Source organism: Mobula hypostoma, chromosome 18, assembly GCF_963921235.1.
Source record: "Mobula hypostoma chromosome 18, sMobHyp1.1, whole genome shotgun sequence".
Lineage (NCBI taxonomy): Eukaryota > Metazoa > Chordata > Chondrichthyes > Myliobatiformes > Myliobatidae > Mobula > Mobula hypostoma.
In genome coordinates this window covers 29,644,794-29,666,043 of record NC_086114.1, presented here as the reverse complement: position 1 = coordinate 29,666,043, position 21,250 = coordinate 29,644,794, and the positions used below count along the sequence as shown (strand labels likewise).

Below are 21,250 nucleotides of genomic sequence, written 5' to 3'. Positions count from 1 at the left end.
ACATAAACATCCCACTTATACTCAAACCCACTGTGAAATGAAGTGTGATCAGGGGAAGATCTTACTGGTTTGGATCTAGAAGAAATGCCACACACTCACCCAATCCCAAGTCTGAAGGAAGGAAGAATGGTTCACACCTAGTTGTAGCTCCGACAGCCAGCAGGGAACATGAAGAGCTCAGATTTGTGCTCCTGCTAGGATCAGCTTATGCCAAGTCACCAGAGGGCAGCACTCAAAAGACTCACTAAAAAATCTCTCAACTATAAGAAGTCCTGCCTCCCGGGTAAATACGTATTTTGCATAAATGAAGCACTTTACTAGTGCAGTAAATTAATCTGAGTTGATTAAGAAGATAGATCACAGTAATGTCAGATAATAGCTATCAAAGCAATGATAGCAAATTGAATGGTGGGTGATTGGGCTATTTCCTAATTATCGGCAGGCAGAAGCAGCTTGTTATCCGACACTCTGTATACAGTTCAATTGCATGCCGTGAATACTCAAAGAGTTGTAGTAATTGCTGGGTTGCATCCTGATTATCAGCTACTGAGTGGAGCTTTATAATTACAGTGGATAAAAGAGGTTCAATAAAACATTTTGAAGGCCATGCTACCCACACTTTCCACTATAACCATGCCATTGTTTAATTAAAAAGATGCTATTCAAGATTGACTATTGTTAAAGATGAGCCTCGCATCGACAAAAAGAACAGTAATACTAGGTTTGTGTTAAAACTGTTTAAAATCCTTTTTGTCCAGCTCAGAAAAAAAGGCTTAAAAATGGCAAAAAATATTATCCCTGAGGAACTCACTATAAAAGTAAGAAGTAACTGCGAAATCCATCATCCAGAAAATACAGTTGGTAATATCCAGTGCAAAGATACTCAGCATTTTTATTTCATTTTATTCCTTGTCACGGTGGGTTTTTGTCAGTACGAAACAGGCTTCAAGAATCATTTCTGCAACCTCAGTCCCCCTGAAGTGTTCTGTGAACCCAAAGGGGACAGAAGAGTCTGAACCCATTTGGGAATATTTTTCCTCATCAGATGATCTACACCACTGGCAAATTTTCTGGCTGCAGTGATGTACCATAGGGTCTGAGGATATAGCCTGGAGAGTATTGAGGATGATGCTCTGTGTGGTCATTCAAACATGCTCAGCTCCTCAGCATCACCTCAAACTGCCCAGAAGGCTATAGCAAGATAGGGATTAGGGCTACCTTTTATTAGAACACCCCTTTACACAGGTGTAGAATTGAAATGATTGACTTTATTACTTACATCCTTCAAATACACGAGGAGTAAAAATCTTTATGTTAATGTCACTGTTCAAAGGTGCAATCTGCAATTATAGTAATTTATAATAAATATTATGTACAACAGGATAGTCAATATAACATAGAAATACAATAGCGTGAGCATGAATTAATCAGTCTGATGGCCTGGTGGAAGAAGTTGTCCCAGAGCCTGTTGGTCTTGGCTTTTATGCTGTGGTACTGTTTCCCGGATGGTAGCAGCTGGAACAGTTTGTGGTTGGGGTGACTTGGGTCTGCAACAATCCTTTGGGCCCTTTTTACACACCTGTCTTTGTCAATGTCCTGAAGAGTGGGGAGTTCACAACTACAGATGCGCTGGGCTGTCCGCACTACTCTCTGAAGAGTCCCGCGATTGAGGGAAATACAGTTCTCGTACCAGGCAGTGATACAGCCAGTCAGTATGCCCCTATAGAAAGTTCTTAGAATTTGGAGGGGGAGAGCATACCAAACTTCTTCAACTGACTGAGATGAAAGAGGTACTGTTGTGCAGCGGTATGAGCAGATCATGCAAGATCTTTGGTGATGTGTATGCCAACTTAAAGCTGTTCACCTGCTCAACCCCAGATCCGTTGATGTCAATAGGGGTTAGCCTGACTCCATTCCTGCTGTAGTCCACAACCAGCTCCTTTGTTTTTGCAACGTTGAGGGAGAGGTTGTTCTCTTGACACTACTGTGCCAGGGTATCACTTCCTCACTGTAGGCTGCCTCATTTTTATTTGAAATTAGGCCAATCAGTCAGCAAATTTAATTAGCAGATTGGAGCTGTGGGTGGAAATAGAGTCATGGGTATACAGAGAGTAAAGGAGAGGGCTTGGTACACAGCCCTGAGGGGCACCTGTGTTGAGGGTCAGGGGGACAGAGGTGAGGGAGCCCACTTTTATGATGAGTAATATTTTGGAGGAAATCAGTGTATACTAAGGTAACAATCAAAAACAAGGCAGAAGATGACTGAAGTTCCATTTCGAGGAATAACACACCCCAGACATAAGGAAATGCCAGAACTTTACAAGGTACTTCACCTCCACAGTAGTATGTTGGTAAAGTTATTAAACATCACTGATCTAGAGATCCAAGTTCAATTCCCATCATGACAAATGGGAAATTTAAAATTGAATAATTAAATAAATCTGCAATTTGACAAAACACCGTCCCCTGTAACAGTAACCATGAAACTACTGGATTTTCTAAAAAGAAATTAATATCTTCAGTGAAGGACTGCTGGAATTCTTACCCAGTCTAACATACATGTGACTCCTGGCCTACCAATATCATCGATTCTTAGTTACCTCCTGTACTCAGGGCAGTTGGGATAGACAGTAAGTGCTGTTATAGCCAGTGACATTGACATCACATGAATGAAGTTGAAAATAAGTGTTTTTTTTAGCTGAAATGTATGCAGAAAGAATTAGCTGTGTGCAGGAGAGGATATTGTGATGATCATTGACTCAGGGGTGGGTTTACATGATTTAACTGTGTTTTTTGGAATCCATCCAAATCTGCTTTACTTTGACCTCTAGTGAACAGCAAAGGCATTGTTGGATACTTTGTCATCCCTCATTTGTGAGGGTGCAGCTAGAACGCATTTATCTGCATGTCTGTAGATCGAGAAATATGAGTCTGTCTTTTCCCAGGCATTTGTATGAAAAGAAGAGCTTGCTTTCTCTCACCTTCTTTGCCTACTTCTAAAGCCTGTTTTATATCTAACTTGCTTCAGATCTGATGAAAACTCATCAGTCTGAGGGGTCAGTGTCCTTCTGGCTGACCATCCACAATCCAAATCCCGGCTGTGGTTATTTGAACTTGCACCCACTAATTGTCCCTTCAACCAAGTGCGTGGTGACTGACTCCATCTCTGATGTCACCTGTTCCCCCCCCCCACTCTAGTTTCTGCTATCTTTGAGATGCTCAGGCACACCAGCACTCCTCCAATTCTTGTGATCCTTCTGAACTTCATCTCTCTGACACTGAGAGTTGTGCCTTCATCTTCTAAGGTCTTCAGTTCTGGAATTCCATCCCTAAGACTCTATATGACTCTAATTCCTTTTCTTTAAAGCTCTCTTCAAACCTTTCTTTTTGGCTATTTTTTTGCTCAGCTACAGTAATATCCTAGTGTCAGTCATACAGTTCCTTCAGATTCTTCAGTTGATCAAGTCCACACTGTCCATCAAGCACCCACTTACAGTAATGCTGAACAAATCCAGTTTTATACTCCCCACATTCCCATCAACTCTCAGCAGATTCTACCACTCATCTGCACTTTACAAGTGATTTACAGAGGCTGATTAACCTATGCTTTTGGAATGATTGAGGAAACTGAAATACAAAGGGGAAGGTGGTGACCAGTGCTGACTTGACTCGTATTATTCTGTCGGGATCTGTTCTGGGACCCCTGCTCTTTATGATTTTCATAAATGGCATAGATGAGGAAGTGGAAGGGTGGTTTAACAAATCTGCAGATGACATGAAAGTGTTGGCAATAATGTAGAAGGTTCTGTAGGTTTTGAAGTAATATTGAAAGCATGCATATCTAAGCTGAGATGTTGCAGATGGAGTTCAGTCGAGAAAGTTGTGAAGGGATATACTTTGGAAGGTTGAATTTGAAGGTAGAGTACAAGGTTAATGCCAGGATTCTTAATAATGTGGAGGAACAGAGGGATCTTGAGACCACATTTATATATCAAACAAAGTTGTCAAGCAAATTGATAGGGTGGTTAAGAAAGTATATGATGTGTTGGCCTTCATTAGTCAGGGAATTAAGTTCAAGAGCTACAAGGTAATATTGCAGCTCTATAAAACTCTGGCTGGACCTCACATGGAGTATTATTTCACTTCCAGCTGCTTCTTTATAAGAAGGAAATGGAAGCTTTAGTGGGGGTGCAGAGGAGATTTACTAGGCTGTTGCCTGGATTAGAGAGCATGTCTTACGTGAAAAGGTTCAGCAAAATAGGGCTTTTCTCTTTGGAGTGAAGAAGGATGAGCAGTGACTTGATAGAGGTGTGTAAGGTGAATAAAGACATAGATAGAGTGGACAGCCAGTAACTTTTTTTCCAAGGGTGACACAGGCTAATACAAAAGGATGTAATTTTAAGGTTATTGGAGGAACTTGTGGGGGGATGTCAGAGGCAGGATTTTTATACGGAGAGTCATGGATGTGTGGAAGTTACTGCCAGAGGTGGTGGCAGATTCATTAGGGACATTGAAGGGACTCTTAGATGGGCACGTGGGTGAAAGAAAAACGGAGAGATATGTGGGAAAGAAGGTTTAGGTTGATCTTGGAGTAGATTAAAATGCTGGCACATCCTGGGCCAAAGGGTCTGTACTGTGCCACTGTATTGTTCTATGAAACTGACATAGTCCCGGGGAGAACATGCGAACTCCACACAGATCGCACTGGAGATCAGGAGTGAACCTACAGCTGTAACACGGTAACTCCATTAGGTTTGCCACTGTGTCGCATTCTAAGTAGTTCCCCATTTGATAATGCTCTCACGGGACATGTGTTTGAAACAGAAAGTTGTTATGTTACATAGTGATTGATATTGTGTTTCTCCTTTTCAGAGGAATCACTGTTATAAGACAGTTCCATGTGGTGCTCAACTGATCTGTTTGTGTCAGTTTAACAAGGCTGCCTTTCTCTTCAAGATTAATAAAATGAAAGTCAGAGAAACTCTAATGGTTCAAAATGCTTTTTTTAATGCAGCTATTCCTAATTCTGATAGGCTGAATACAGGCTGCACACCCCAAATTCTCTTGTGCTTCCACTGAGACACCCATTGGATGTCTGCTGTACTGCAGATTTTAAAGTCATGTTGGATCGCGTACAGATGCCTTGCGATATTATCAACTGGCATTTTTGTATCATTGTTTTCTTCATATCAAGTTCTTTGTAATATTCTAATAGCCACAGATTACTGATGCTATGATATTAAGCATTATTCTGTACCTCTGGAATTTCACCAATGTACTTTTATCAGTCTGATGACTGTGACATCTAGCGATGATTTTTCAAACAATTCTATCTAAACTCCAGAATATGATCAAAGGTAATTTTAACTTCATGAACATTTCTCTACAAATGTTTCTTCTATTATTATTGGGGCTACTTTGGTTTCAAAACTCTTTCGGGATAAGTTTACATTTATTCTCTGCAGAGCTGAAGATGTGCTGTAATGAATACAAGTCAAAAATGATTTTCTTTAGCAAAGCTATAGCTTTGACTTTTCATACAGATCCGGACAGAGCTGCTGACGAATCTATTGATTTTCAAACCTGTTAGCTATACACAAATAAACAACCTATTGTTCTATTTATAAAGATAATGTTTTAATAGATCTTTCCTTTTCAATTTACAATAGCAATAGGATTTACTCATTTGATATTTGAGATCAGACCAAAGATTGAAATGTTTAAATTATAAGAAAATTAATCTATCCAGCCAATTTCTCCTTCATGGTGCATGTAGAGTTCAAATTGGAAACTATTCTCAACAGCATGGCAATTTAGTACCATTCACCTTTCTAAAAAATGACATGATTTTGAAATGTTGAAAAATATATTGTGTTGGTAGATATTGCTCTTGGTAAAAAAAAATTTTCAGCCTTGGTCTAGAAGAATGGTGGTCTGCCAAAAAAGAGGCAGATACCAGAGATTCACTTCAGAGATTTAATTATACAATCCTAGTTGATGTTATGCTACAGTCTGAGGGAATTCTACTCTATTTGGGGGTGGGGTATTTTTATTCTGTTGAGACATTAAACCAAGTCCTCATCTGCTCTCCCACACGAAGGGGGCGGCACAGTAGCGTAGTGGTTAGCACAACGCTTTACAGTACCAGTAAGGTGGGTTCAATTCCTGCCACTGCCTGTAAGGAGTTTGTACATTCTCCCTGTGACCAAGTGGGTTTCCTGCAGGTGCTCTGGTTTCCTGCCACAGTCCAAAGATGGTTGGTTAATTGGTCATTGTAAATTGTCCAGTGATTAAGCTAGGATTAAAATGGGGAATCTGGAATTAAAACTTGGAAGGGATTGTTCTGCACTGTATCGTAATAAATAAAATACATAAATACAGACACCCCAAAGCAGTGCACTGAACAACAGTGATCGTGGGTGTACGAGGGACAATAGGGTTTCTACCCCAACAGTAAATAAGACAGTGCTGTTTATAAAATACACAGAGCACAAGATCCTTCATAATGTATCTCATTAGTCCAGCAAAAGATTGGGTCAATTTAGACAGTACTGGAGAATGAACTGAAGCAGTCAAAAAGTTGTCATTGGGAGAGCATCATGGCTCAGTTAACAGACAAGATTTTGTGTGTGTTGCTTGGAATTCCAGCATCTGCAGACTCTCTCTTGTTTGTGTTTTTGGTTCAGTTAAATTTAGATACCATGGAAAAGGATAATGCTATTGAATCAAAGTTTTCCAATAGAATAATGACAAAGTCAAAAGAGTAAGATACAACTTATAAAAGAAGTAGACTGGAAATAGCTACTAAAAGATGAATTGATGTCAGTAAGACAAGAGGTCTTCAACAAAGAGATGGTGAAGAATCAGAGCCAACATGTCACTTCTCAAAAACATTTACAAATCCAGACAATATCCTCCCTCCATCTACAGTCAAAAACAGTCAAAGCCGCTGCAAGCTCATTGCCATAGGAGAAATAGAAGAGAATAAAAAGGGAACTCAGCAGGCCAGGCAGAATCTATGGAAAAGAGTACAGTCAACGTTTCGGGCCGAGACCCTTCACCAGGAAGCCTTCCAGCATATTGTGTGTTGCTGGTGAAAGCATAATTCTCAACAGGTTCTGATTATATTTCGAATCTTGTGAATGCTGTATATTTTAGGGGAAAAAGCAACATACTACAGTGCTGGAAAATGCTGCAAATATACTGTTCTAATGTAATGCTATCAACCAGTATTAAACCTGGAAATCTGTCTGACCATTTCCCATTTTAATTTCACATTTATTGGACACCCATCACAAGCTCAGGTGGTCCGAATCACTTTATAATGAGGTCCATTTGAAGTACGCTGGGAAACAGGAACCACAGACAGACCTGCCCCTGTCCAGCCCTGGCAGCTTGTGGTGACCAGCGTTGTCTCTGCTTGGCTCTATCTGCACTGCCTGTTAGTGCCACCTGAGGCCTTGTCATCACTCACAGACTACTCCGTCTTACAGAATGGTCAGGCAGGCAGGTCTCGACGATGTTAGGAGCTGTGTGACAGGCAAAGGTAACTTCAGCTATAGGGATTCTACAAGCTATGGTGTGGATCAAGGAAGATCATGTCTATTAATTTCGAAGATTTCAAATATAGGGGCCACATGGTAGTGTAACAGCATGACGCCATTACAGGACTAGGAATGCTGCTTTGATTCCGGCGCACTCAGTGAGGAGTTTGTACAATCTCCCCATGGCTTTCCTCCGAGTGCTCTGGTTTCCTCTCACTCCATGTGGGATAGTAGGTCAATTGGTCACACGGGTATAATCAGGTTGGGCCGAAAGGTCCCGTTACTGTGCTGTCTCTCTACATAAATAAAAACTAACTCACAAACCAGGAACAAGCATAGGCCACTGGGTTTCTCAAACCTGATCTGTCATTCTGTACAATCATGGCTATATAACTGCATCCTTAATTCTGCATTCCTACCTACCCATGGTAGCCCTTCACCCCTTGCTAAACAACTATCTACCTACCTCCCTTTAAAGATGTTCAGAGACTCTGTTTCCAGTACCCTTTGATTTCTGACTTCAGTAGCCTATGCTTAAACAGCCAACCCTTGTTCTGGATTCTCCCATAAGGTAAGAAAATTCGAAGTTCAAAATTTCAAAGTAAATTTATTATCAAAGTACATTTATGTTACCATATGCTACCTTGAGATTCACTTTCTTGCAGGGATTTACAGCAAAAAAAGAAATACAGTTCTCTCCATACCCAAACTCAAGGCTTTATATGTCACCTCTCGCTCTTCTGAAGCACAAAGGAGTTCATTCAGTCTTCAGATGACCTGTACAATTAATTCCATTCTGCTGCTCCTTCCCCATGCATCTGATAAGAACCAAGAAAGGTTTTCACTCTCCAAGCATTAATTCTATTCCCTTTTGAAAAGTCCTATTACATTTAATTCTGCCACTTTTCAAGGAATGCATTTTAGATTAAAATGACTCAGTCTATGAAATAATTCCTCCTCATCTTGTTCGTGGAATTTGTTTGATTTATCTGGAAAGGTTTCTACACCTCAATATCATTTGCTGCATGTTAAAAATGGTTTGAGTTTGAGCCAAGTACAAAAATTATTCTAGAGTTGGCTCGGCTCGGTGCAGCGCTCCAAGACGTGCTTATGATGCTGCTGCAGAAAATAGCCTGGGCATGCCTCTCCATCTCAGTCGTCAGTTATCAGTAGTGGTTTCCGGTAAATGACCATAGTGGTCCATGCACTGATAAAGTGATTCTCGATATTATAAACTGAGCTTTTCCTAATGTACATAGAGTTGCCATAATTGAATGCATTTCTCTTAGATTATCATCAAGTGCAAACAAGGCACCTTTAGTACAGAAGACTTAGACACTTGAGAGAAATGCAAAACTGCTGCCTCGGATTCAAATATGAAATGTAAACACTGTTTGCTGGAAACACTCAGCAGATCAGGTAGAAACCATGGAAAGAAAAAGAATTACTGATTCAGGTTGCAAGATCTTCAACTTGAAACATTAACTTTGTTTCTCCTTCCATTGATGCAGCCTGATCTGCTGAGTGATTCCAGAAATTCCTGTTTTGCTTTTCAGAATTCCAGCATTTCTTCTTCTTAGATTTTCAAATCAAGTATTTTGCTTTGATAGAGGTGAAGGACTGTCTGGAAGGATGTCTTCCAAAAACTTCCAATACACAATCGGAAATATCATTTGAAGGCAAATATCTGTTAGAGATTCTTCAGACGTTGCCAGATTTTCTTCTTGGCAACTTTGAACGTGGCTCAGCTTTAGATCTTTCTTGTCAGGCAACTTCACTCTCTCAGTAAATTTTCCTCACTCTGTAGTCAGATATCTTGACAAGACTTCAATCCTTGCCTTACATAAAAAAAAACATTGAATGGACCTGAACTGTGTTGGCAAATTAAATATTTCTCATTTACCTACATGCATTTAAGGGTAAACACCCTCATGGAAGATGAATCCTTTATTGCAGTTTCTCTAGATACAAGCAGCAGTGAGACTGCAATTTGGGGTCGTACAGTAGTGTAGTAGTTAGCACAATGCTTTACAGCACAGGTGACCCAGGTTCAATTCCTGCCACTGCCTGTAAGGAGTTTGTACATTCTCCTTGAGTCCGTGTGGGTTTCCTCCGGGTGCTCCAGTTTCCTCCCACGGTCCAAAGAAGTACTGGTTGGTAGGTTATTGGTCATTGTAAATTGTTCCATAATAGGTCAGGGATTAAATTAGTGATTGTTGGGCGGCATGTCTTAAAGGGCCAGAAGGCGCTGTATCTCAATAAAAATAAAATTGTCTTTTATACATTTAAAGATGTAAAAGATGTCATTCAAGATTTCCAGTCAGTTTTATGATTGTTCTCAAGTTGTGAATAAGGCTGCATTAATTACTCATCCCAACATGTCTGTACTGCAAGTACTTTTACAGCCTCTTCGAAAGGCTTTAAGAATCAGTGAGTTACTGTGGAGTAGGGCTCACATAGATTTTCCTGGTCTTTATTGTCCGACCCATTAACTACCAGATTTATCAAACCGACTTTCACAATTTGCCTCGAGGTCCTGCATCTTCTAACAATTGAGAATCGGGAATGGTGTAATTGAACCTGAGCACCTCAGTCAAAAGGCATGGTGCTCTAACAGATAAAGAAAAGCACTGATAAGACAGAGCAATGGAATAACTGACAACATATTCAATTATTCTCCCAGTCTCCCTCTGTCCATTCAAGGAACCATACGACATTGGTAAGAGAAGCATGGTCATGTCTAAAGATATGGATAATGAAAGGAGTGTGTTTGCAGATGTTGTAGAATTGGAATAAGGAAAAAGGAAGAACTATAAAAGATTTCCTTCCAATAGTTGCACTTCAATGCTCTTCTGGGTCTTACACATTACTTTTTATTGTTTTTGATATCCAGATACAAGTAGCAAAGATTTGTTTTTTTCCCTGGAGGTACCAAAGTACAGTGAGAATGAAAATCAGTGAAAGAATTTCAAACCCCATTAATTTTCAATGATGGTCATATATCATTGCTTGGGTTCCCATTTACGAATGTGACTAGTCAAAGGTTAGTGTTATTACCAACTTTACTTCCACAGTTCAGGTAGATCAGGCATACACTCCGTTAATATCTGTGGATAAACATGCTGAGACCCCAGGGGCATTCCCTTTCATCAAGCTTTATTACTTTATAGAAAGGACAGTTAGATTACACTTAGCATTCCATTAAGCAGGTTGTTCTTTGATGTGCTTTGCTTTAATATTTTCCCATTTTTTGAAGTCTGGACTAAAGTAGCTTTCGATTAGATATAGCCCCTGTCCCGTATGTGAACTTGTTCTAGTTTGATTTCCATTTCTTCACTTCTGTCATGTAACCCTTTGAGAAATAGAGTGCTGTTTGCTTTGAAAAAAAATTTTTTTTGCCGAAATTATTGCACAAAGATGCACTGATGCTCACTTCCATGAGATGATAGATGTTAGAGTGTTACAGTTGCTTTTGGAAAGGGCAGGTGTCTGATGTTTCGACCAGAACGGCGGATGTCCTTTCCAGAGAGTGAACATCTCTTTTGTGTTACTAAATGGCAGGTCTTGTACTCGGGGAAACCTTTACTTGCATGAAGTCTGTTTGTATGGGGAGTAGTATGGCTGATAATTTTAAAGGATTGCAGGAAGGAGAGACCTGGGGTAGAGGTTAAAGGTCAGGCCAGGGAGGCAGTTACGTTATTAAGTGGAGGAGTAAGAATCAGGAGTTAACAGCAGAGATGGCAGGGAAGGTGGTTAGAGGAGGGCAAGGTCTTTATTACCTGAGATTCTTGGATGGGGTGACTGATAATTGGAGGGACCCACTGGGCAGATTGAAATCTAGTCAGGTCATCTGTGAGGAGAGGTCGTTGGGCAAGGTTCATGAGTTTAGGATAGTAGATTACTATCTGGTTGATGTGGTCAGGGAAGAAGGATGGTGGAGTGGGTGGTTGATGATGGGAAAGCACAAAGAGCCTATCATTACCTACCTACTGTGGACACCCACTGCCTGAATCCACAGGTTACATTGATGTAGGCTGCAAAAGCACTGTAAAGTTCTGCCTTTGTGAGATAAATGTTTGGCATCAGAGTGCATGCCCGTGCCACTCACATGTTAGCTTGTTGGATGCTCCTAGAATAAATACTGCAAGCTAGGCAACTCACAGGAAACCCACAAATTACATAATACTTCATTTGTCTTTGCATATAACTTATGCGGTGCCCAGAAATGTGGTGCTCCTTTCTATAACTTCAAGACAACACTAGGGCATCATACAGTGCAGAAAATGGCTCTTGGCCCACTATGTTCATGTTGACCATCAATTGTCCATCTACACATGTCTCATCTTTCAGCCATAGGTCTGTAGCCCACTATGCCTTGGCAACTCTGATGTTGTGAGAGTATTCACTTCCAATCCCTCATAATTTTGAGTCCATCAGTCAGATTTCCCTCCTTGATCTCCTCCATTTCAACCCTATCTAATTTCCCCTCATACCAAATTGCTTCATCACATACAATGTCCTGGTGAAGATAAGTATATCAGAAGTTGTCAAAATGGTGGAGGGCTTCCATCGTCCTGGTGAATCACCTTCACAGGTTCTCCAATGCAAACACAACCTTCCTGTAGTGTGGCAACCAGAACTGCACATGGTACTTTGCCTGTGGCCTAAGGAATATTTTAAAGGACTTACTACAACATCCCTACTCCTATATTCTGCTCCTTGGATAATGAAGGATGGATCCCATTTACCTTCTTCACTTCCTTATCTACCTGTGCAACCAACTGTTGCCCTGTAGTCCTTTGGGTCCTACAGTTGTCCAAGTACTACTTGTAATACTTTGGGCCTTGGGCCATAGCAGTTAGCATACTTCTATTACAGCGCCATTGACCTGGGTTCAATTCTGCTGCTGCCTGTAAGGAATTTGTATGTTCTCACCATGACCGTGTGTGTTTCCTCCAGGTGCGCTAGTTGCCTCTTACATTCTGAAGATGTAAGGGTTAGGGTTAGTAAGTTGTGGGCATTTTGGCACCAGAAGCATGGCCAACTGTGATGGTCACCGGTGCAAACGTTTCGATATACTGTATGTACTGTATGACAAATAAAGCAAATCTTTAATTTTTGTTCAATGTGTATGCCAAGCCTTTGTGGTTTCTTCAAAAGTGCATCACCTTGCACTAATTATAATTAAATTCCACCTCCCATTGTTCTCCCCATTTTACCAACCATGACCTTAGGTCATCCTGGCCATCAACAACACCACCTACTATCGTGTCATTGTTGGAGGAATGAGTCGTACCTCCAGCATTAAGGTCCACTTTGTTAATGTATATAAAGGACAATAAGTATCTCGGCAATGATCCCACAGTCTTGAGTAGGTGGTTAAGTAAATTTCAAAGGCCACTTCAGAAATGTCAGACTCCACATAGACCAGAGTGCAAATATTTGCAATGATTGTGTTAAATGAAAGTGCTGTAAGTTGACCGGTCAGCTGTGAAAAGTGAAGTGTTAATATAAATGCCTTGGGTCCCACACCACCAGAACAGTTATTACCTTTCAACGCAAACAACAGGAATTCTGCAGATGCTGGAAATTCAAGCAACATACATCAAAGTTGATGGTGAATGCAGCAGGCCAGGCAGCATCTCTAGGAAGAGGTACAGTCGATGTTTCAGGCCGAGACCCTTCGTCAGGACTAACTGAAGGAAAAGTTAGTAAGAGATTTGAAAGGGGGAGGGGGAGATCCAAAATGATAGGAGAAGACAGGAAGGGGAGGGATAGAGCCAAGAGCTGGATAGGTGATTGGCAAAGGGGATATGAGAGGATCAGGGGACAGGAAGCCCAGAGAGAAAGACAAGTGGGGGGGGAACCCAGAGGATGGGCAAAGGGTATAGTCAGAGGGACAGAGGGAGAAAAAGGAGAGTGAGAGAAAGAATTTGTGTATAAAAATAAATAACAGATGGGGTACGAGGGGGAGATGGGGCATTAGCGGAAGTTAGAGAAGTCGATGTTCATGCCATCAGGTTGGAGGCTACCCAGACGGAATATAAGGTGTTGTTCCTCCAACCTGAGTGTGGCTTCATCTTTACAGTAGAGGAGGCCGTGGATAGACATGTCAGAATGGGAATGGGATGTGGAATTAAAATGTGTGGCCACTGGGAGATCCTGCTTTCTCTGGCGGACAGAGCGTAGGTGTTCAGCAAAGCGGTCTCCCAGTCTGCGTCGGGTCTCGCCAATATATAAAAGGCCACATCGGGAGCATCGGACACAGTATATCACCCCAGCCGACTCACAGGTGAACTGTCGACTCACAGGTGAAGTGTCGCCTCACCTTTCAACCATCAGGCTCCTGAATCAGTGTGCATAATGTTACTGATCTCAACGTTGAACTGATTGCTCAACCTGTGGACTCAATTTCAAGAACTCCACAACTCATGTTCTCAGTATTATTTATTTATTGTATTTGCATAGATTGCCTTCTTTTGCTCATATGTTGCTTTCCAATCTTTGTGTGTAGTTTTTCACTGATTATACTGTATTTCTTCATTCTACTGGGAATGCCTGCAAGAAAATGAATCTTTGGGTTGTACATAGTGACATATATGTACTTTGAGAATAAATTTACATTGAACTTTGAACTTCTGTATTTTTCCCCATGAGGTGACTCGAGTTGCTCCTTTTAAAGCTTGTAGAAGGTGCTTTGTGGGCTGCTAATGGTCCTGCCAATACAGAATCTGAGATTTATAAACTGCGCCATTCGATTTGGTGGAAAGCATAAGTGACCTAAATACATTGGAGCAGATCGGAGAATTAAAATGGACAGCTGGGTACAGCAGGAGGTAAATGAGCAAAAGGTTGAGGCTGATGGCAAAGGGTACTGTAACTCAGATTTGCAAATAGTGGCAGAATAGAACTGGTCCAAATGTAGAATATAAAGCCAAAATTGTGATCAGCATTAACGCGGTGAATGGTCAGGCACAGAAACAGGAACTGATCCCAAGGTTTATGACGTTCTGAATATAAAGGTATTATCTGTATAATAGGCAGCATTAAGAAGATAATGAGTTATTTCGTCATTTGGGAGCACATTATTTTTCTTTATATAAAAACTTTAATGCTTTCAGATTGAAGAAATTCAATGTAATCAAGTGTGTAATAAATATACTGCATTTCTTATTGTGCTGATACTTTTTATCAGCAGATTCGCAAATATAAAATTTTAAAATCTATAGAAGTACAATGCTTGAAAACTGTTTCCTTTTTTATATTTTTTCACCATCCCCTTTCCGACCTTCTGAGTCACATTGTTTTTTTTTATTGAATCGATAATCTTTATTTTCAGTAAAACTATTTACAAGAATAAACTGTGCAATGAGTTTTCATTCTGAACACTCCTAGTCACTGCTTTCCTTTCTGTTTTATCATATTCCTACACATCAGTAGCACTGTTGCCGTTCATGTGGCTGTCTGGTGTGGTATTCTCCTACAATAATGGAGGAGCTTCCTCACCCTAACCAGCCCCTCTCTCTCTCCAGTCAGTGAAGAACCCTACACTGTGGTTCTGAGTCACACATATCATTAAGAGAGTGCAGGTATGTAACATAACAAAGGGAAATAGGAGTAGGCAATTCACCGCTCATTACTGCTCTGCCAGCCTATCAGATCATGTGTGATCTTTAACTAAATATCACTAATTTCCTCACACTTACAAACATAACTAATTTTAAAAATCTGTCAAATTCTGTCATGAATGTACTCAGTAAATGAACCTCCACTTGGGTTGAGAATTTTAAAGCTTCACCATCCTCTGGCTGAATGAATCTATTTTATCTCTGTCCGGAATGGCCAAATGATATATTTTGAGACCATAATCCTTGGTTCTAAACACCACAGACAAAAGGAACATTAACTCTGCATTTGTCCTGTTAGAGCTTTGCATGTCTAATTTTTATTCTTCTTAACTGAAAATGTACAGGCCCATTCTACTTAACTTTTGCTCATTCACTGAATTGTAGTCAATCTGTTGAACCTTACACTTGCAAGTATATCTTTCCTTAGGAGGGAGATCACATGAGTTCATTATATTATAGATGCATTTTCACAGGATATAATTGGAGAAAGAAGTCTCCATTTTGTACTTAAAATTACTTTGCAATAAAGGCCAATGTGCCATCTGGTTTCTTAATTACTTACAGATTCTGCTTGTTAAATTTCAACATTACATTCATTAGGACACCAAAGTCTCTCTGAGCACTAACATAATTCAAAGTCTTAATTTAAAATGCTCTGCCTTTATACTCTTCTTACTCTTCAAAGTGGTTGATCTCAATCATACTTTCATACAATATTCCATCTGTTAGGTCTTTGCCATTCACTTGACATCTCTGCATCATCCTGAAGCCTCTATGTAACCTCCTCACAACAGAATCCGCAGCCTTAGTTTGTTCCATTAGAAAAATTGGATGCATTACACTTGACCTCCTCATCCATATCATTGAAATCATCAGTCGCTGTGCAAGGCCACTGTTCATGGCCTCATAGCCTGCAAATGACTAGTTATTCCTAGCAACTCTGTCCATTATCAATCTTCAATTCATACCAGTATCTTACCTTGAGTACCATGCATTCCAGTTCTGCCAATTAAAACCTTAAATTATTTTCAACAGGTATGTCCATCCACCAAAGGTCCAGGCTGACTTTGCCCAAACTTGTTATTACTTCATGTGCCTCGTTACCAAGCCCTCAGTAATACATTGCAGTGTTTTTCCTACTACTGATCTCTGTTTTCTCTCTAATCCATTCCTTAAACAGTAGGGTTACATTTGTTCCCTTCCAATTCTTTAGAGCAGTTCTAGAATCTATGGTCTTTCAGAAGATGGTGACCTTCTGAAAGTCCTCTAACTCCATAGCCACTCCTTTTAAAGCCTGAGATGTTCCCTTTCAGTTCAGTTATTTCTCCATAGCAATTCTTTCTACTGATTCTAATTTCTTGAGTTCCTATTGCCCTCTACTATGATTTTTTTCTATGCCTTCTTCCATGAAGCCAAAGGCAAACTATTTATTTACTTTCTCCATCATTTCCAATAAATTGAATATATGTTCTGCTGTCTCAGCCAGAAAGGATCCCACATTAAGATTCTTCTTCTTTCCCTGAGATGAGCAGCAGGTTAGATACAGCCTCCGACGGGGTAGATGCAGTAGATCTAAGTTAGATGCAGTGCTGATTGTACCTCCCTCCCACAGAACTTCACCTGCTTTGACTGAGTTGTCAGGGTCCATTACAGGGAACAACTACTCCCAGTTGTGAACAATTAAATATTTAGCTAAAAAAGCACTTGGACTATCAGAAGACTGCAATGGAATACATGTATTTGATTTATTTTGTAGATACAGCATGGATTCCCCAGGAGATTTTGGAATTCCATGTTGGGAGGTGTCGACTTTTAAAGGAACTTTTCCAGAGAAAATAAATTATTGCATGCGTAGTCTTCTTTGTGATTTTGTCTCTGAGCCATAAAGTTGGAACTTTAAATTCTCATATTTTCTTAAGATATAGAAAGAAAGCATTTGGCTGATGAATCTATGCTGGCTCTTAGAGGAATATTATTGCCCTGCTTATTTCCTTGTAACCTATTCTCTCTTGCATGCCCAATTCAACTCACTTTATAGACTTCACAAAAGAAGTTCTGTCCATTCCAAATGCCAGCAGCAGGAATGAGGGAGCCCATACTGTTGGAGGAGCAGTTCAAAGGATTATTGTACTGTCAGAGGGCCAGTGAAAGGGGGTGGCATTGTTGGAGCTATAGCAGCTTGCATTAGTGGAGGGGTAGAACTGATGGAGAGGTGTCCCATTAAAGATGCCGCTTTTTATGGACCATTTCTAAATTATTTCTAAGGAACATGAAAGGAAAGTAGCAAAAAAGTGAGCTGCTGGATGAACTCAATGGGTCAGGAAGCATCTGTAGAGGGAAATGGATGGTCGATATTTTGGGTTGAGACTCTTCATCTCCTAGTCCAGAGTCATAGAGGGTGATGAGTATGGAGATACGCCCTTCGGACCAACTTGTCCGTGTTGTCTAAGGTGCCCATCTAAACTCGTCCCGTTTGCCACACATTTGGTCCCTATACCTCAAAACCTTTTGTATCCATATATTTATCCAAATGTCTTTTAGATGTCATTATTGTACCCACCTCAACTTCTTTCCCTGAAAACATTGAACGTACATGTGGACATACTCATCATCCTCTGTGTAAAGTTGTCCCTCAAGTCCCTTTTAAATCTTTCTCCTCAGACCTTAAAGCTATGCCCTCTTTAGGCTCCTTTTTCCCGAGAACAAAGTTGATGTGCATAGTTCATAGGTTTTGACATGAAGCATTGACTATGCCTTTCCCTTGACCCATAGAGTTCCTCCAAGAGCTTGTTTTTTTTTCATCCCAGACTCCAGCATCTGTAGTCTCTTGTGTCATTAAAGAAGCACAGAGTGTTCTCAAGTCCTCACTCATCATCCTTCACTCAGCAAACCCACAAAAAGACAATTCAGCCCAATAGGTCTTCAATGGGCTTCATCTGGATATGATACATGAAAGAGATGAGTTCATAACTGGTAATGGACAGTCCTGGTAGGAAGCCAGAACTCATGATGTTAGTTCCTCAAAACATCATGAAAATTGAGAGAAGAAAACTAGCAAACGAAATCTGGGCAACTCGTGAGCTTGGTAAATTGGTTTATTATTGCCACATGTAAAAAAACCTGTCTTCATACAGATCATTTCATTACAACAGTGGATTGAGTTGGTACTTAGGCAATAATAGAATGCAGAATAAAGTGTTACAGTTACAGAGAAAGTGCAGTGAAAATGGACGATAAGGTAGGATTGGAATCAGTACGTTATTGTCACGTATACTGAGGTACAGTGAAAAGGTTCATGCACATTAATTCATCACACAGTGCTTTGAGAAAGTACAAGCTGAAACTATAACAGAATGCAGAAAGTGCTATACAGGGAGACAATAAGGTGCAAGGTCATAACAACGTGCATTGTGAGGTCGTGTCCATCTATTGTATTAGGGGGTCATTAATTGAGTTGATGTTTATTTCTTACATCCTTCATATGCATGAGGAGTAAAAATCTTTATGTTACATCTCCGTCTGAATGTGCAATGTGCAAATTATAGTATTTTGTATTAAATAGTATATACAGTAAGATATGCAACAGGACAGTCAATATAGCTTAGAAATACAATTGTGTCAATGTGAATTAATCAGTCTGATGGCCTGGTGGAAGAAGCTGTTCCAGAGCCTGTTGGTCCTGGCTTTAATGCTGCAATACCGTTTCCCAGATGGTAGCAGCTAGAACCATTTGTGGTTGGGGTGACTCGGGTCCCCGATGATCCTTCAGACCCTTTTTATGCACCTGTCACCATAAATGACCTGAATAGTAGGAAGTTCACATCTACAGATGCGCTGGGTTGTCCACACCACTCTCTGCAGAGTCCTGTGATTGAGGGAAGTACAGTTCCCATACCAGGCAGTGATACAGCCAGTCAGGATGCTCTCAATTGTCCCCCTGTAGAGAGTCCTTAGGATTTGGGGACACAGACTGAACTTCTTCAACCATCTGAGGTAGAAGAGGCACTGTTGTGCTTTTTTTTCACCCCACAGCTGGTATGTACAGAGCAAGTGAGGTCCTCGGTGACGTTTATGCCAAGGAACTTACAGCTGTTCACCCTCTCAACCCCAGATTCATTGATGTCTATAGGGGTTAGCCTGTCTCCATCCTCCTGTAGTCCACAGCCAGCTCCTTTGTTTTTGCGACATTGAGGGAGAGTTTGATTTTTTGACACCACTGTGTCAGGGTGATGACTTCTTCACTGTAGGCTGCCTCATTGTTATTTGAGATTGGGCCAATCAATGTAGTATCGTCAGCAAACTTAATTAGCAGATTGGAGCTGTGGGTGGTGACACAGTCATGGGTATACAGAGTAAAGGAGGGGGCTTAGGACACAGGCCTGAGGGTCACCTGTGTTGAGGGTCAAATGGACAGAGGTGAGGGAACCCACAGTTGCCACCTGCTGGCAATCTAACAGGAAGTCCAGGATCCAGTTACACAAGGCAGGGTGAAGGCCGAGGTCTCTGATCTTCTTGTCGAGCCTGGATGAAATTATTATGTTAAATGCTGAACTGTGGTCCAAGAACAGCTTTCTCATATAAGCATCCTTCTTCTCCAGGTGTGTAAGGACAGTGTGTAGAGCTGTGACTATTGTGTCATCTGTCGATTGGTCGTGTTGGTAGGTGAATTGTAGGGGGTCCAGTGTGGGTGGTAGCACGCTGCAGATGTGGTCCTTGACCAGCCTCTCAAAACATTTGTTTATTATTGAGGTGAGGGCGACAGGTCGCCAGCCGTTCAGACATATTACCTTGGTCTTTTTAGGTACAGGGACAATGGGGGATGTTTTGAAGCAGGAGGGCACTCTACACTGGGAGAGGAAGAGATTAAAAATGTCTGCAAACACACCTGCCAGGTGTGCCACACACATCCTGAGTACCCACCCAAAGTAGTCTTAAGACAGTTTGGTTGTAATGTGGTTATGTGGTAGAGAAAAATGGCATAAGCAATGAATGATTTCATGCTAACATTAACCAGAACAGAAAGAAGTAGAAAATAACTTCTTTAAAAGTAAACAGTTACACAATAAATATTGTTTATCAGCAGGACAATAAAAATGTGAAGTAATTCTCAAGATCTTCAGTTATTTTAGAAATACTTTAAATGCTTATGCAATCTTTGGTGGTTTCTAACTCTTGGGCAAACCTATAACCATCTGCTTTATTTATAACATTCTGCTTTCTGTGTTTTTTTTTCAGGCAGTGGAAACAAACTTGGCCTCAAAGGACAGCCACTGGGTCTTTGTAAATGAGGTAAGGCCAATGTCACAGTTTTCAGTTCTAGAACATCAGGGCTTTATAGTGTGCAAGCTCACACACAGCTGACAGTGCATGTTATGGCATATGACTTCTGCCTGTTCAACAGAAGGGGCAAAAATTGAAATCAGTGTTTTTTTCCCCTTGAGCACTTCCAGTACATTTATTGAAACTGTCTAGTGGTTAGGAACATTGCCTTACAAACTCACGGGTGGTATGTTCACTGCACTAGGAAGACAGATACTTCTGCCAAACCTTTAAGTTGATTGGGACATGGGATAGACTGAAATGTGAATGCCCACAGGAACCGGCGGTCAATTTAGAGATACTAAGGGCACTTGCCTTAGACAAATCATGGTCTAAGGCAAGTAGAAACCAGAAACAAAAAAAAAGGAAACCCTCAACATGTTAGGGAGCAAATGTGGAAAAACTGTTTAAGTTCAAAGACCCTTGGTTGAAATATTATCTTCACTCTTATTATCTCCACAGATACTGCCTGACCTGCTAAATGCTTGCAATGTTTTCAGATGTTGTTTCAGATTTTGAGCATTTTCATTCCTATACACCCAGGCTTTCAAATTCCCTTGTGTCTTCACTCAGACAGTTTGACCATATCTGAACCCATGTCCACTGTGCAATCTAATGCCTGATGCAGTTAGTTATTTTTTATTTATTATCAAGTTAACATCTTTCAGACAGAATTTGACAAAGCGCAATGCTGCAACTCAGTCTAATGCTCTCCCCAGTTTTGGAGCTGCGGTTAAGAAACCAAGGCCCAATACTGAG

General features: G+C 40.7%; 1 protein-coding gene across 1 annotated transcript in view; it reads left to right on the top strand.

The window, feature by feature from the left end:
- Positions 1 to 21,250, top strand: part of LOC134358184 (glutamate receptor ionotropic, delta-1-like) — a 901,838-nt gene that overhangs the window by 693,344 nt on the left and 187,244 nt on the right. The window contains exon 5 of the mRNA XM_063070179.1: positions 20,408 to 20,461. Coding sequence (XP_062926249.1) covers positions 20,408 to 20,461 — 54 coding nt within the window. The remainder of the gene's footprint in view (positions 1 to 20,407; positions 20,462 to 21,250) is intronic.